We start from the raw sequence: 18530 nt of genomic DNA on the forward strand, positions 1-18530 counted from the left end.
TAAGCAGGGATCTGTACTGGGCCCAGTGCTATTTAATATATTTATAAATGATCTGGAAATCGGAATGAAGAGCGAGGTGATTAAATTTGGGGGTCCTGTGTATTTTATCAATTTTAGCCTGTTCCCTGGGTGGCTAACTCTCTGCCAAAAATGGCTGACAAATAGCTACCATCCATGAAGAGTTTGAATGATATACAAACCCCTCTACTTCTCCCTGTATCATATTACACCAATGCAGGTGATGGTTCTGGTAGTATTTTGTTTCTACTCACTGCAACTCAGCTGCCCTTCTCTTTGCATCTCAATGGCTTTTATTTGTCCTCTCTTTTCACATCTTCTCCTCTTTCCACATTACTCCCTAGGTCTCCCGGCCCAGATGTTGAGGCCAATCCGTGTCCAAAACCAAACATTTTTATGAAAACAAAAAAACTCTGCAATACCCCATGAGCAAATAACATATACAAAAAAACAATAATCAAAATTTTAAGGTAAACATTCAAAGACCAGTATTTTCAAAAAGTCGCTTGTGAATTAACCATGCTAAGTTAATTATTTGTTATCTCTTGGACACTGATCTACATATTTAAAAAAAATCTTTTCTGTTGGGCAGGAATGAGATTACACAGGGGTGTCAAAAAAACAAAACAAAATGGTTGCTTTAGAGGCATCATATATCCTGCTTTCAGAGCCCGACCTTTTCTCTTATATTATGTTGTGAGAGAATATTACATTGTTATTTAAAAAATGGCTGTTTGAATGATATTAAGGAAAAATTGGGTGGGGGGGGGGGGATTGTTTTTTGAATGTTTATTTACCTCAAAATTTTGATTGCTTTCTAGATGGTAAGATTTGGGGATAAGAACTGGTACAAGTTGTAGGTTGCTGCCGTGATTCTTAATAGCTTTTCAACTCTGTAATACAATTTACCTTCATTGTGTCCCATGGCAATCGGGCCCTCAGATGAAGTCTGCATTCTTTCATGCAACCTAAAAAGTGCACTGCATGTTTTGCAAGTTCAAACACTTTTTATTAGATCAGTGTAAGAGTTCTCCAAACACAACTGGGTGCATAAGATTTTAGCAACAGTACTAGGTGACTTCTGCAGAAACGCATTTGGGTGGGCTCGGCAAGAAAAATTATTCACATTTTTATTCATGAACTCAATGTACTGATCATCAAAAATCAATTTAAATCACTTCAACATGAGACTAAACTGTAGGAACCACCACAGAATGTCATATATCCTCCCACTGCATTGATGCCAGTGGCGGGAGGTCCATCAATATTGTGTTTTCAATCTCCAGGGACAGGCAGGTTCCCTAGAATCCTACAAAGCTTGTCTGTCCCTCATTACTGAAAATGTGACAGTGAAACAGTGCCACCTACTGGCAGGACTATACGTGGAGGACTCCTACTTAGATTAGAAGAAACGATACTTATCTTACACATCCTTGCTATCGATTTCAGAGTCGATAAAATACAAAACATCCACTGAGTTCATGAATAAGTTTGGGTACAGTATTTAATGCACTTTACTTCCCCGTTCACATCTTGAAACTGCAGGCATTGGTTTGGAATAGCAGCGTTGCTCATTTTCACCATCAGGTGCCTTACACTGAGACTTTTAAAATGGGGTTGCAGTACACGGTGAAGCCGTGGAAATGTGACAGTACATAGAGAATGGGAGGTTTTTATAACCATCAAAGAATTTTAAGTACAATATGAAAAAAGTATCACAAAAAACAACCAGGAAACTTTAAAAATGCCATCCCAACCCGGTCTTCAGGGACCACCTGGCCAGTCGGGTTTTCAGGACATCCACAATGAATATGCATGAGATTTGCAGACCATGAGGCAGTGCATGCAAATCTCTCTCATGCATATTCATTGTGGATATCCAGAACCTGACTGGCAGGTGGTCCCCCAAGGACTGGCTGCCTTAAGAGTGTACGGTAGATCTTGTGAGAAAACAGACAAATCAACCCCCCCACCCCCACCCAACTAAGGGGTTCTTTCACTAAGGTGTGCTGAAAAATGGCTTGCGGTAGTGTAGGCGCAGGTTTTGGGCACGGGCCAATCCATTTTTCAGCGCACCTGTAAAAAAAAGGCCTTTTTAAAAATTTTTGCCAAATGGAGGTGCGGCAAAAATCAAAAATGCTGCATGTCCATTTTACCTTCAGCCGTTGACCTAGCGGTAAAGTCTCACGCTGTAAACGCGAGGTAATGGCCTACACACGCCAAATTGGCGCATATCCAAAAATAAAAATTATTTTTCGGCTGCGCGCCAAAAATGAAATTACCACAGTCGCCATGCGGTAACTTCATTTTAGCGCATGTTGGGCGTGGAAGGGCCCCTAAGGTTTCTAAAAAAAATTTTTTTTTAAGTATTTAGCTCGTGCCTTTCCAGTAGTGGCTCAAGGTCAGTTAAGTTCAGGTATGGTGGCTATTTCCCTGTCCCTAGAGGGCTTACAATCTAAACTTGTATCTGAGGGAACAGAGGATTAAGTGGCTTGTTGATGGCCACAAGGACTGTCAGTAGGATCTGAACCCTAGTCTCTCTGGCTCACAGCCTGCTGCTTTAACCGCTAGACGACTACTCCACTTTCTCCTCAAATTTCTTTCATCTCATGAGTCTCGGGGGCAAACTGGAACTCACAAACATACTCCCATGCTCTCGGTCAATATGCAATTTCAGAGGTGAAGCCTGGAGGACACAAATGGAAGTGTGGCTATGCAGAGACTCATTGTGCATAAGTCAGTAGGGATTGAAAAGCAGTGCAGAAAAATGAGACCATGTACAAAAAACAGTGACTCTATGTTTGCCAAAATTCATATCTTTGTGGTGGAAGGCAGCAAGATTCTTCTTGTGTGTGGATTCTTTAATATCAAAGAGGGTTCCAAGTGGGTACCGTAGCTCCTTCCTTCCACTTCCTGCTCCCCATCTCCTCAGCAGCCCGGGTTTAGAAGTCCCCGTCCCCCCCACCCCGCTTCTGGAAGCGAGTGGCATACAATGGGTTTTCCTATTTCTTCATTTGAATTTGGCTCTTCATTTTTCAGTAACTCAAGGTTAGTTACATTCAGCTCCATTAGGTATTTCCCTGTCCCCAAAGGGCTCACAATCTAAATATACAGTTGAGGCAATAGAGGATTAAGCGACTTGTCCAAGACCACAAGAAGCAGGTAGTGACATTTCAACTGGGCTTCTCTGTAATCACTAAGCTGCACCTCTTCTCCACTTTGGTATCTGATGGGCACCCCAGGTGACCAGGAAAGGCTATTGTTGAGGACAGGATCCTGGGCTTGATGGATCATTGGTCTGATTTTGCATGGCACCTCTTACATTGTCCAACTAGCTTTGTACCAAAGATAACCTCCTTTTAGGTTGTCTTGGCTCCCACTCAAGGAGAACAAAGTAAATTTTTAAGCCACGTCCGGGACCACTATACTTCCACTTTAATTTCATATTTCCCCACGTGCACCCTCTGGTGCCTCAGGAGGTGCTGGTTCCGATTAAAGCTCTTATGACAAACATCACACGTGAACGGTTTCTCTCCCGAGTGGATCTTCAGGTGCTTGGCCAACTCCGATTTCTGTTTGAACCGTTTCTCACATAGGGTGCAGGCAAACAGTCTCTCCTCTCTGTGGGTCCCCAGGTGGGTCAAAAGGTTGCCTTTCTGACTGAAGCACTTCCCGCACAACGCACACTCAAACGGTCTCTCCCCCGTGTGCATCCTCTGGTGTTTATTCAGATCACCCCTGTGATTGAAGGTCCGGGAACACTCAGTACATGAAAAAGGTTTCTCTCCATTATGGATCCGGAGATGGACTTTCAGGTGGGAACTTTTTAAGAAGCTTTTCCCACATTCCATGCATTGGAAGGGCCTCTCCCCCGTGTGAGACCTCTGATGAACAACTATAGTTTCCCGGTGGCTGAAGCTCTTCCCGCAGACACCACAGACGTACGGTTTCTCTCCCGTGTGGCTTCTCTGATGCACCTTTAGATGCGAGCTTTTGATGTAACACTTCTCACACTGATCACACTTGTAGGGTTTTGCTTTTGGGGTCTTTGCAGCCTCAGTGGGTTTTCTGTTAGTGTCATCATCAGATTCCCCCTTCATCTCTTTTTTAATCACTGGGAGGACGCTCTCCTGTAAGTTCGGACCTATCTGCACAGCCGAGCTGCTCTTGCCCTCGTTGGACTGGTCTACCCGTTTCTCTGAAGAAATTCTCCGAGACCGTGTCGCCTTGCGCTGCCTTTTGCAATTGCGGGATTGGTCGGGATCCTGAAAAATGTTTTCTGTAGTTTTTCTGGGCAATGTCTCTTGCACTTTCAGCTTTTCAATGCACTCTTCAAGATGTTTCCCCTTCTGTTCAATAGTTGGCTTTTCCACTGTAGGAATAAAATAAGTGGTCAATTTGTTTTATTTATTTTTTGTTTGTTTCAAATCATCTTTATTGAATTTTGCCATAGTTAACACTTACAATTCTCATAACAAAGTCAACCAACATTGCCCTATACCACTTACAAAAAGTTTTGAACTAAAAAAAAAAGGCAGCCAGATCTGCACAGGTTCCACTTCTACATGATTAAACACTGGCATTGTAAGCAGGGCGATCAGCAACTAGTCACCCTTGACCCAACCCCATAGCGGTGGTGGTGGATACGTGGAATTGGCCACTGCTGGAAACAGGATGCTGGGCTTGATGGACCTTTGGTCTTGCCCAGTATGGCAATACTTATGTACTTATGGAATGCTGTCCCAAGGGAGCTGGTGGAGATGAAAATGGTAATGGAATTCAAATGTGCGTGGGATAAACACAAAGAAATCCTGTTTAGAAGGAATGGATCCATAGAATCTTAGTGGAGATTGGGTGGCGATGCCAGTAACTGGGAAGCAAATCCAGTGCTGTGCAGACTTCTACAGTCTACGCCCTGATCGTGACTGGATAGGGATGGGCTAAATTTTAAGGGGCTTCGATGATAGCTTCAGAACTTAGTATAAGAACTGGGCAGACTTCTACGGTCTGTGCCCTGAGAAAGGCAGCGACAAATCAAACTCGGGTATAAAGTATCACATACCATGTAGAATGAGTTTATCTTGTTGGGCAGACTGGATGGACTGTTCAGGTCTTTATCTGCCATCATTTACTATGTTACTCTTTGGGGTTCTACATGGAATGCTGCTACTAATTGGGATTCCGGATTCTTGTAACTCTTTAGGGTTCCAGAATCTTCAGAACTTTTAGTACAAGACCAGTGCTGGGCAGACTTCTACGGTCTACACCCTGATCATTACTGAATAGATATTGATGGGCTGGTGTGTAAATTTTAAGGGGCTTCAACATTAGCTTCAGAACTTTTAGTACAACAGTGCTGGGCAGACTTCTACGGTCTGTGCCCTGAGAAAGGCAAGGACAAATCAAACTCAGGTATACATATAAATTGTCACACACCATGTAAAATGAGTTTATCTTGTTAGGCAGACTGGATGGACCGTAAGGTCTTTCTTTACCTGTCGTCATTTACTATGTTACTATGTTATACAATGCAATCTTGGAGCACAGGACTAAATCCGGTAAATGGTGCCAAAATTTGGGCGTTTAAAAAAAAATGAACACTGAACGCTATTCTACAAATGGCGCTCAGAGTTGGGCACCGTTTCTAGAACAGCACGTAGCGGGATCTGCACCCAACTTTTAAGCTCAAGGATTTACAGCAAGTGAGACCAGGCGTAAATCTCGGTGCATATCCCCTGAATTCTATAATACTGCGTGCACCTTCAGTGAATGCCCTGATCCACCCGTGGCCATGCCCCGTTTCAGTTCCACGCTCGCACACCTTTATAGAAAAGCGCTTAGCACGATGCGCAAGTAAATCCAAATTGTCGCCAATTAATGCCAGTAATTGTTAGCGCCCAATTATTGGCGCAAAATAGGTTCATTACTGAATTAAATTGCGCAGGCAAATTCGGGCCACATAATTTTGAGTGCCACATATAGAATTTGGGGTATTATACCACGATATCACTCATCAACCTTAACATGTCTTAAATATGTCTAAGGGGTCCTTTTACTAAGCTGCAGTAAAAAGGGCAATGCGCTAGAGGCAGGGGCCATTTTTGCTGTATGCTGAGGCTCTTTTACCATAGCAGGTAAAAAGGCCAAAAAAAAAAGATGCCCATGCGGTAAGGTTTCACTTACCACGTGGCCGTGCGGGGAGGGAGCACTTATCACCACCCACTGAGGTGCTAGTAAGGGCTCCCACACTAACCCGCTGGTAACTGGGTAGGACGTGGGTGCTGCTCGATTACACGCTGGGGTTGGAACTACCGCCAGCGCCTGCGTGGGGCTGGTGGTAGCTCCAGATTGGCATGCGGTGGGCTTACTGCCGCTTTGCAAAAAGGCCTCTACATATTGACGTGTCGATGCCAGCTGACGCTAGGATTCTTGTAACAGCATCTCGGCGCACTGATGCCATTACAGAATTGAAGCTCAGAATGCGGCATCGAGGTGCCAAGATACAGAATTGCCTCTACAGCATCTTCAGATCCAAAAGGTCTGGCTGGTTTATACATTTTTTCAAAACAGTTCATCAATAATGTGGGGCATTTTGGCTCAGCGCCTTGCATGTCAAAAAAAGTAAGACTCTGAAGTTCATTCTCGTTTAAACTTGCCTCATCCTCTGCTCATTGCTTTATCTTACCACATAATCCAAAACAGAAGTTACTCTGGAAGGAGTTACTAGCAAATATGCCAGGGATGGGCAGCTTTTTCTACTTGGCCGCGGGCACTTTTCCCAAGTTGTGGGTTGCAATTTTCTGAGCAGTTTTGAGATGCTCGGGCTCTCGCATGGCCCATGCAGGCTGGTTCTGTCTCTAGTGCTCAGTGCCCACTCTATCGATCAAATTTGAAGCCAGAATGAGGCTCTGTTTATCTCCGAAGCCTCATTCCGGCTCCAAATTTGACCAATAGAAGGTGAGGTGGGTGATGAGGTCATCAGCTGATGATGACGACTCATCACTTCATGCTGAAGACTGGACTGGAGCAGCGAGCACACTGGGAGGACTAGCGAGAGCGAGCACATGGCCACGCTGGACGACAGAGGCAGGCCGTGGGGGGGGGGGGGGGGGGGGGGGAGGGTGTTGGGCAACTTGGGCTACTTTTGGGCTCCCTTTGCATGTGAGTTGGGCTGGGAAATTTCTTCCCATCTGGCAAGACTAGGTACAAGTTTATTTTTGATTCTTATTTAGCAATTTTTTTGATTTTATGTCAGGTTTATTTTTCTATTTGATTATATCAAGGTTGTATTTGGTTTTACTTTACTTTGAAATGTTTTTTATTTAGTTGATTGTACTTTAATTATACGTTATTTTTGACTTTGTAATCCACTCTGTTCCTCCTGGGATCAAGCAGAATCAACTAAAGTACACACCTGTGCCTTGAATTCACAGCGGCACAAGTTCTGATGGAGGGTCATGCATCGAAACATCTATGTCTTCTTCCCTCTTGTTTCCAGTATCTTTTAGAAATTACAGCACAAATAAACCCCGACAAGCTGCACAGTGAGAGTCTCTGAAGCTGACTGCTCTGCTGTCCTGTGCTCCTGGCTTACCTGAGTTAGCCTCATCACTGGCATCAGCTCCCTCCACTTCCTGAGGACCCCAGCAGAAGGACTCCACGTTCTCTTCTTCCTTAATCCTGAGCAGAATATCGGGTTTCACAGAGGGGAAGCCTGCACCGAATAAGAAACAAGAAATCAAACACACAGAGGCGAGGGATGTTTCTAAGTGGTGTGCGACGTCTGAAGATGCGGAAGAAGACTGAATTGATGCATGACTAAATTCCCAATGAGAGTGACGAATCTGGACGATGGGAGTTAGTTTATTATAAAACCTCTAAATATGAAAAGGGAATTTCAAACTTGAAATGTTAATACCAAACCCCTGCCTCCCAATAGGGAAAATACCAACAGTATACAAAATCCACTATCCAAATTGGGAGTGAGGTACTATCATAGGTCCCTGCCTGGTTTATTATGCAAGATCAAACTAGGAAGGTAATTCCAACTACAACCTAGGCGCATTAGCGTTTTTAACGCACGTCAACAGTTGATGTGTGTCAAAATGCTAACACACCTATAGGAATGTATTGGCGCTGTAGCGTTTAACGCACCTTAACCTTAAAAGGCGCGATAAAAATGCTAACGCGCCTTAGTAAACATACCCCATTTATTTGGGAAGAGTTGTTCGACGTTTAAAAGAATACCTAACACAAGAAAATTTTAGTATGACTGTTCAAAGTACCATCATGCCCCGTTTTGATTATCGTAACAGTTTATTGATGGGGGTTCCTAAATGTTTTCTTCAAATCACTTCACTCTCCACAGAAAGCAGTTGCACGTGTGATTCAATGTGTAAAGTGTATACAGCTGTCTGGTTTTGTACATCAGTCAGCTCTGTATATATATAACATTCCCTTATTTATGATCTAGGTGGGCAGTTAGCCAGCTTGTGTCTTCTTGGTCTTCTCACAAACCATAGACAGGCTTGCTTAGCCCTAGTAATGGGCCATAAACTTTAACAAGTATCTGTTTGTTTGTTTGTTTCAAACAGGCTCTGAACATAACACAGGGACATTTTCAGTGAAGGACAAGTATGAGTGATAAGTATTCGAGGGAGGGAGGTTACAAATAGCAAATGATGGGTAATTGGGAAAAATACCAAAGAAGCAGAATTATGTGAAGGTGACCTTAGCGGTCAGAGTTGAAGAATACCAAATAAGTAAGAGAGAAAATATATGGAATTAAGTGATTGGACAAAATTAAGCACATTTTGTATGAGTCAGAGTCTGATAGCTTCCGAAGGAAACAGAGAGAGAGATTGTATTTTCCTTATACTGAAATTTTGACTGATATAAATAAGAATTCAATTTTCTGTAATACTGGGATAAAAGAATTTTTATTGTAACCATTTATTTACTCTAATACATTTTAGCATTATTATAAAAGAGAAAAACTGACTGAACTCTAAAGTGTTTTTCCTTTGCCAGAAGGGCTAGCTTTTTAAAGTCTCTTCAGCTCCCCCCTTAGAGGCAAGAAGGGAGTGCCGTATACAAAAGAGATATGATCATATTACACCAACCTTGATTACCTACAGAATCACAACTTTGATACAAGATTCTTTTTTTGTTTTTTGAAGTATTATGTGGACAGATTTCTCCTGTAACTACATCTACATCAACCCCTCAAGGTCTCTGTGATCTGCAGGATCTGGTAGAAAACTGACTGACTTCAGGAAGATTTTGATTAAAAAAAAAAAGCTCCAATTTTAAAAAAAGGTCTTGTTATGGCGATTTAGAGTAAAATCAACATCTGAACTGCAGGTATATGGCTTGTAGTATGCTGATGATAATATTGTATTGTCAAAATTTGTCCTGTTTGTTATTGTTTTCTGTTAATGATTTTAATTATTCTGTATGTTATATTGTGCTCCGCCTAGAATTTGCAAGACAGTGAGGAATATAAATATAGAAATAAATAAAACAAATAGTGATTTATCTGATTATAGGAATACGTTCTACATTTATTGTTGTGTACATGTGATCTATGTAATTTATCTGTTCATCAGACTATGTTCTATGCTTATTTTATGGTATACTAGTAAAAAAGGCCCGTTTCAGTTTTTAAGGAAACGGGTGCTAGCAAGGTTTTCCTTGTAGTGTGTATGTTTGAGAGTGTGTGTGAGAGTGACTGTGTGAGAGAGAGTGACTGTGCGAGTGTGTGTGTGTGTCAGAGAGAGAGTGAGATTGGTTGCGATTGTGTCTGTGAGTGTGTGTGTGTGTCAGAATGACAGTGTGTGCGAGTGCATATGTGAGACATAGCGAGACCAAGAGTTTGCTGAACCCCCTTCCCCTCCCCCCTTCCACCCGTCTGATTTCCTGAAACCCCTCCCACTTCTTCACATATGAGTTCCAGGACCCCCCTCTGTAGTTTCATGACCCCCCCCTTCCCTTCCCTGTCATTTCAGGACCCCCCTCCCCCCCTCCTGCACGTTTTTACCTCCCGCACGTTTCACACAGCCTCTTCTTTCGCTTCTGTTTCAGCTGTTCCTGTGGTCCCACCCTCACTGATCCAGTGGCGTTGCTGGGGGGGGGGGGGGGGGGGCAGTGGGTGCGGTCCACCCCGGGTGCACGCCGCTGGGGGGGGGGGGGGTGCCACGCGTGCCTGTCTGTCGTTCATTCAGGCGCCACCCGAGCGGGGGGTTCTTTCGCAGGGGGGGTCCCTTTGCCGGGGGGGGGGGGGTCACACTGCATCCGGGGGGGGCGCTGCACCCGGGGGGCGGGGAGCATCGGCGATCCGCCCCGGGTGTCAGCCCCCCTAGGAACGCCACTGCACTGATCTACTGCCGGAATCAGACCACGGAACCACGGTCCCAGGCAGAGACCGAACGTTGGAGGTGAGAATTATTATATAGGATTTATTTAGTTACATTTGTATCCCACATTTTCCCACCTATTTGCAGTGTTTTTAAGCTGCAGCTGTGCTGAACAGCATACTTTCCTGTTCAGCCAAATACAAATAATGAAAAATATTATATGGCCGAATAAGAATGCCGAAAAATGGGCACTGAGTTTTAACATAACAAATAATAAATGAAGCAAAGTGAAATCAGAAATCAAATATTTATTTCAGTAGGATTTAGCACAGTAGAGCCCTGGATTATTCGTATTCAAATTTAAATTGCTATTCGGCTGAATACGAATAATCTATTCGGGGCACTATTCTGGGCAGAATCGAATACAAATATTTTAGTCTAAGTGATTTATCAGACTATACTTAATGTTTATTACATATTTATGCTATAAGTGATTTGTGTGATTATCAGACTATGTTCTATGTTTTCTTGCCTCTACTGTTTCTATGATAGCCAGTTTATTGGTCTGTACATGGTAGGGGTCGTATCATTCAGCCATCCTTTTCCTTCAGCGGTGCCTTAAAAATGTTTAGAAATTTGTGTTCCTGGACACTTGGTGGGCATCAAGATCATCTGTCAAACTGCATATCAAATATTTCAGACAGAGTCTGTGACTCTCTACATTTAACTATGAGACATCTATGCTCCAGAATTTACTGGAAAATTACGAACAATGGGAAACTCTCTAAATACAGAAAACTCGAAGCCGTTTCATTTCCGTGAACCACTCGTGGACCTACTTGCAACCCATGTCCACAAGTGGATTTTTGATAAACAATTTCTTGTGTGAGTCCCCCCCCCCCCCCCCATAAGCCACTTATTAAAAGAGTAGGAACCAGGTTTTCCAGCTTCTGGAACGAGGGTTCAGCCACCTAAGAACGTATGACCACATCCTTCTTACCCACAGAGGAAACACTGATGCCATCTTTTCCCCCCGAGGAGGCCCATGCGTGTGGCTCCTCTTGCCGCTTGATCCTGAATAAAATGTCGGGATTGGCGATTGCATAACCTGCGCAGGAGAAGACAGATTTGAACTTAAAATCTGCCACAGAATGGCCTAAGCTGCAAGTTTATTCAAAGCCTGATACACCCCCTTCCTCATCACAAACATTCATATATGTATAAAACTCAGATAAAGAACGAAAAAGAAAAAAGCTGAAACAATACAGTTACAATACATGGTCTGAGAGTGAAAGTCAGAAACAAAGCTATATCGCGAAATGACATATCATTGCACCAGTCGTACATAAAAACGTAAACCAGCCACCAGGGGCAAAAGCCAATGACTCAGGTACAAAATCAGATTGAGAGCCCAACAGGGAAAATACCTAGTAACTCGCCTTGAGCTACTACTAGAAAAGGTGTGAGCAAAATCCAAATGTCAAATGAGGAATACACAGGCCCAGTCACGAGAGAGGGAACTGCCCATGATGTAGAATGGGTCCCCTCAGGACCAGCCAACACCATGATAAAATTAGGAAGGTGTAAGGGTTTGGAAAAGGAGGGAATGAAGCAAGGAAGATAACATTGATGTACTAGCCAATGAAGCAGTGAGCTGTTTAAATGGACCTGATACTCTACAAGCGCTTTATTAGAATGAGTTGCTGCTCCAACTTGATCGTGAAATTAGCTATGCCACGGAAAAAAATAGCTGCCCTTGATTTAGAACACAAGCAAACTGAGACAAACGTACAAATAAAATTAAGCTTAAAAAAAACATCCTAAGAATTCATCAAATCAAAAAGTGACTTCAGAGGCAGTTGATGTTTTCATTGTACGATTATAATCATGAGAAATATGACTCGAGAGTTCCTCACCCAGAGAAATGAGGGTTCCGTGAATCTCGTTCATAACGTTCCTGTACAGCTCCTTCTGCCACTCTTTCAACGCTTCCCACTCCTCCTCCGAGAAGCAGGCCACCACGTCTCTGAAGGTGACCGAGATCTGGAAAGGAAGTAAGACGGGATTCTCAGCTTGTTCTCCTTCATGAGGCCTGCGGCGTGTAAGTCTGGGCAGAAAAGCATCGCTCGTGGGGCATTACTGGCAAAAGGACCTATGGGCTGCTTGGGAAGCATATGCAAACAAAAATGAGTGGGCCGAAACCTGAGTTAGTTCCACAATAAAATTTAACAAAGCTTTAAAAGACACATAAGCTTGGTACATGGACCCAACAGGGGCAGTGTTTCGGCTATCAAGTCTTCATCAGGAGTCCAGTGACCTAGTGCATGATCCGAAAATCAGATGTGTAACGATGTGTAAAAAATAAAGTGCAAACATAGCAAGGCAAATTCTACTCTCATAAACATCCAACAATGGCCTGTCGGATGTTTATGAGATTTGAATTTGCCACTACAGATGCTGCCGGACTTTTTTTAAAGCCACCGTCAGATGTTTATGAGAATTCAATTTGCCTTGCTATGTTCACACATGGTACTTTAATGATGTTCAAAAAACAATCTGATTTTCAGATCATGCACTAAGTCACAGGACTCCTGACGAAGGCTTGATAGCTGAAACAGGGCCGGTGTTGGGTCCATGTACTAAGCGTATGTGTCTTTGGGACCGTGCAAGTGTCAATAAAAGCTTTGTTTAATCTTATCCAGGGAATTTGGCCACTTCCACTCATTTTTGTTTCCTTTGTTGTTTCTCTCTGTGGGAGTCTTGTATTTTACCCTCTTTTGTTTCGAAAGCACCTGTAACATCTCTGTACCATTTTCAAATTGACCTGATAAAAAAATCCAAGCAGGAAGAGAATCTGTTATAGGTACCATCCTAAATTCTGTGCTTGGCATTCGTGCAGAAGGCCTTAACGCCTCCTGTTTAGAAGGTGGCAAGTGATCCTGCGTTAGCCACAAAGGTGGCAAATAGCCATACTGGGTCAGACCAATGGTCCATCTAACCCAATATCCTGCTTCCAACAGTGGCCAATCCAGGTCACAAGTTCCTGGCAGAAACCCAATTAGTAGCAATATTCCATGCTACCAATACCAGGGCAAGCAGTAGCTTCCCCATGTCTGTCTCAACAGACTATGGACATTTCCTCCAGGAACTTGTCCAAACTTTTTTTTAAACCTAGATACACTAACTGCTATTACCACATCCTCCAGCAGAGAGTTGCAGAGCTTAACTATTCTTTGAGTGAACATCCATGTAATTTCATCGACTGTCACCTGGTCTTTGTACTTTTTGAAAGAGTGAAAGAAAAATCGATTCACTTCTACTTGTTCTATACCACTCAGGATTTTGTAGTCATATCCCCATTCAGCTGTCTCTTTTCCAAGCTGAAGAGCCCTAACCTCTTTAGCCTTTCCTCATACGAGAGGAGTTCCATCCCCTTTATCATTTTGGTCGCTCTTCTTTGAACCTTTTATAATTCCACTATATCTTTTTTGAGATACGGTGACCAGAACTGAATGCAATACTCAAGGTGAGGTCGCATCATACAGCGATACAGAGGCATTATAATATTCTTGGTCTTATTTTGCATCCCTTTCCTAATAATTCCTAGCATCTTGTTTGTTTTTTTGGCAGCCGCCGCACACTGGACAGAAGATTTCAGCGTATTGTCCATGACAACAACTAGATCTGTTTCTTGGGTGCCAACTCCTAAGGGGAACCCCAGCATCAGGTAACTATAATTTTGGAAAATGTTGCCCTACAAAAGGAATATTGAAATGCACATACATAAAACAGGAAATCTAAAACAAATGATCTATTGGAAAGGAAAATGTGGTTATTTTATTTTTTATTTTATTTGTACCCCACTCATGGCAGGCTCAATGCGGCTTACATGGGGCAATGGAGGGTTAAGTGACTTGCCCAGAGTCACAAGGAGCTGCCTGTGCCTGAAGTGGGAATCGAACTCAGTTCCCCAGGACCAAAGTCCACCACCCTAACCACTAGGCCACTCCTCCAGAGTTTAAAAAAAATGGTTTGGACGGCTTCCTAAAGGAAAAGTCCACAGACCACTATTAAATTGGACTTGGGGAAAATCCACTATTTCTGGGATAAGCAGTATAAAATGTTTTGTACTTTTTTGGGATCTTGCAAGGTATTTGTGACCTGGATTGGCCACTGTTGGAAACAGGATGCTGGGCTTGATGGACCTTTGGTCTCTCCCAGTGTGGCAACACTTACGTACTTGCGCCTAAGCGTGTTCTATACGTGGCGCCTAGATTTAAGCACAGTATATAGAACACACTTAGTTGATATCCCAGTGCTTAAAACTATGTGCCTCCATTTACACCAATGAAAATGGATCCCTGTGCGTAGATTTACACACACTGGGTCATATTCTATAACTACGCATGTAAATTTGGGAATGCACACAAAACACCCATTTCCTCGCCCACAGCCATGCTCATTTTGAACTGCATGCATTACAATTTAGGCGCAGTTCATTACAGAATATGTTTAGCGAGTTGTGTGCGTAAATTCTAATTATTACCAATTACAAAAGTACATAAGTACTTTATATTTTATATATATTTTAATAAAAAGATTTAAATATAAAATCATGTGTTCAAGGCTTCTGCAGATGAGGACAGAGCCCACGGGGATGGGGCAGAGATGGAAACAGGGCCTGCGGGGGCGGGGATGGAGACAGAACCTGCGGGGATGGGGTGGGGACGGAGACAGAACCCACGAGGACAGGGCGGGGTTGGAGACAAACTTTGTCCCCGTGACATTCTCTACAGCTAAGTATCACATTGCCTTGTTTTTTTAAGCACTGCTTGTTATTTTACACAGTTTCCATTAGTTTAATTAACATTTTGTGCACTGCATATGATTTGTAGGACGGTGGTGGTTTTTGGTCGATGATTACATTTATCTCCCGCAGTCTTAAATCTGCCCCTTCAAGCTATATGAATGGAGTAACAGACTGGGTGACTGATGAGACCTTTTCCTTCACATCAAGCATATGCAATAATTTATTTAATGTTTAGGTGCCACTGTAGTTGTTTGGGGAACATCTGGTCTTCAAGCCTTTGTTTCATTTTTGTCCAATTTAGAGCAGTATATAAGTCTGCCAATCATTTAAAGATTAAAACAATATGTGGACCAGTGTTTCCTCTAAGGAGCGACCTGCTGCATGCAAAATATTTTTCAAGTGAGTGCTGAAAATAGCCAAACAGCCAAAAAAAGAGGGGTGGAGCGGGTCTCCCCAAGCTATCTGCATGGTCCATCTGTAAAAAGTAAAAAAATGTTCCAGTTGGGTAGGCAGTGCCTTAAAAGGTGGAGAACAAAATATTTTTTTTAACTTATTCGACAGCTTTTTAATTTATTTAAAAGCTTTCCATATGTAGATATAAATAACCATGAAATCAAAACTGAATATCACTAAAACAGCTTCAAAAATTATTGTAGCTGGTGGAAAAGCACTAATAAAGGCTGTATTTTGTGCTCCTTTTTCTACACTGTTCTATACAATACAATAATACATAGAGGCATATTTTCAAAGCACTTAGCCTTCCAAAGTTCCATAGGTTTCTATAGAACTTTGGAAGGCTAAGTGCTTTGAAAATGAGCCCCATGGCCACATTTCTATGAGGATATCCTGTTTACTGATGGGTTCATCTTAACTATTGTAATCTGCCCTGGGAAGCCTGGTTTTATAAAGACTGGAAGTAAAATTAAACTCTCCTTTCAGTGGGGAACATGGAATCACAACTTCACTTCATCTCTTTTGTAAATGGATTATTCTGTTTTCAGCATGTTTCAGAGACACATGGTTTTCGTAAGTCAAAATAATAAAGATGGACTAAATGGACTTAGGAACAATCCACAATTCCGGGAATAACATGTATAGAATGTTTGTACGTTGGGAAGCTTGCCAGGTGCCCTTGGCCTGGATTGGCCGCTGTCGTGGATAGGATGCTGGGCTCGATGGACCCTTGGTCTTTTCCCAGTATGGCATTACTTATGTACTTTCATGCAGATCTCTCATTTGTTTAAACATAACTAAATGGGCTATAAGCCCCTAATGCAGTCCACTGGTTTGCTTATATTTTGTCCCTGTAATGAGTATACTGTGTCAAACCTGGAAATATATGTGAGATTAAATAAAATGATACAACATAGATGCAGCAGCCAGCTGTCTACTGTTTTTATCCAACCTCCTTGGGTTACTGCAGCCGGCAGCGATTCACAGTCATGAGGCCACCTCCGCGCCCTCTCTACTGCAACTTCCTGTTTTGACGCTAAACAGGAAGTTATAGTGAAGGGCGGGACGCAGCAGGAGGAAGGCCACGGAGACGATCACTTTCTGTGTGTGAATCGCTGCTGGCTCCAGGATCCTGTGAGACCTGCGTGAAGGAAGATGGGAAGGGAGGAAAGGAATTTTTTTTACTGCGGGAACATAACTTTTTACCATTCGTGTGAGGCAGTAAAAAATTTGTTCCTGCATCCCTCTGAAATGAGCAACGCTCCTGATTTGTATGGGCAATTGTTCACATGCTCACTTTAGAGGGAACACCGATGCAGACACAGGTATTTCATTAATGGTATTTGCCACAGTTGTATTTGCTACAGCTAACGAGCCACAGATAAGTGAATGTAAATATATCCTTTGGTGTAAAATCAATATTTCATGTTTAATAATCACTTGATATAGTAACTGCAAACAATCTCTCTTAGGTGTGTCACTCAGGAGTTTCATTTATATTTGCTACTGTTGACAAGTCAAAATAAAGTGAGGTTTTAAAACATATGCTTGAAGTGTTGTAGGACCATTATTAGTGTTAATGGTTTAACACCCGTCTGAAAAAGCAGGTAAAAGGCAATTTACAAATTCAGTAATATTTAACTAGCATAGACTTATATGTGTAAACTTGAAATATTTTGGTGGACCTCAGAGCTTTCTTGTATTCACACTGTGGCCCTTTACACGAAAAAGGCTGGAGACCACTGCTGTAAACAACAGTCTCGCAAATGCTAGTATTTATTAACTCACACATTATTTATAAATGCCCCCTTTAACCATGCCCAGACCCCCCTTGAGAGTTGCACACTCTGGAATTTGAGCATGCACCTTATACAATATCGACACAGTTTTGTGCATAACTTGCAATCAGCAGCTAATTAATCCAGCATTATGCTTGCAATTTACCTTATTCTACAAACTGTACACACAAATTTGTGCATGCAAGTTTCTAGAATTAAGGGGATTATGTATAGGGTAAGTGAAGTAGCTCTTCCACTCCTCTCCACACTGGTGCAAGTCAGGTCACTCACACATTTAGGGCAAGCCTCCCCTCCATCACACTCCCCACACGTATCAACTTTTATCAAGTATGCTTCCTTACCTGTTCATACTCCTGCGTGAACATCAGGGAGTACATATTTGTGTGTTCTTGTATGTCTCCCTTGTTCTAAGCGTACCTGTCTCTTTGCTTGGGGAGATATCAAAGGGAGGACAATGCCAAATATTGGTGCACCACAAAGAAATGCACCCAGTAACCAGAATGATTTGTGGGCCTGGGTTATTTCCGTGTTGTTGCAAATTTTTTGCAACAAGACTTTCATAAAGAGGAAAATGACGTGTGCATTTCTCTGCAAATCTGTGCGTCCCTGGGTCTCTTTCTGTTTGTGGCTCTTCTTGCGAGTGGGTGACCCCCTCCCCCCTCTTTCCTTTGCAGTTCTGGCAATGATGGCTCTTGGGTCTCTCAGGGAGTTTTCTGCAGATTAAAGCTCTTGCATTCCTTTCTCTTCTCTCCCTTCCTTCGAGGGAATCATCAGGGAGGATCTGCAAGTCTCAGGCCCCCGAGCTCTGGACTTCAAACGGAGAATAACCCAAGGTAAAACGCTTCTGCATCAATACCAGCCATGTCTAGCTCCCCACCACCAGCACCCTATGGACTTGTCCTATCGCGCATGCTCACACCACCAGTCAGCGGCACAGCAGCATCCCGGGAACGGCTGACTGAGCATGCGCAGGACCGCAGCAGCGTGCGCACGAAGCTACCCTATGCCGAGAGGTTTCTATTGCGCATGCCCAGAACGGCAGTCAGCGACGGGTGTTCCCCAAGGGACTGGAGACGGCATGAGCCTATCTTGCCC

At 43.0% G+C, this 18530-nt stretch overlaps 1 protein-coding gene across 1 annotated transcript in view; it reads right to left on the reverse strand.

The window, feature by feature from the left end:
* LOC115464552 (zinc finger protein 836-like) overlaps window positions 1-18530 on the reverse strand; it is a 98635-nt gene that overhangs the window by 39960 nt on the left and 40145 nt on the right. Inside the window, exons 6-9 of the mRNA XM_030194918.1 lie at window positions 12290-12416; window positions 11374-11481; window positions 7613-7732; window positions 3447-4390 (exon numbers count right to left, since the gene is read on the reverse strand). Of these exons, the coding sequence (XP_030050778.1) occupies window positions 3447-4390; window positions 7613-7732; window positions 11374-11481; window positions 12290-12416 (1299 nt within the window). The remainder of the gene's footprint in view (window positions 1-3446; window positions 4391-7612; window positions 7733-11373; window positions 11482-12289; window positions 12417-18530) is intronic.

This window comes from Microcaecilia unicolor, chromosome 3, assembly GCF_901765095.1.
Source record: "Microcaecilia unicolor chromosome 3, aMicUni1.1, whole genome shotgun sequence".
Lineage (NCBI taxonomy): Eukaryota > Metazoa > Chordata > Amphibia > Gymnophiona > Siphonopidae > Microcaecilia > Microcaecilia unicolor.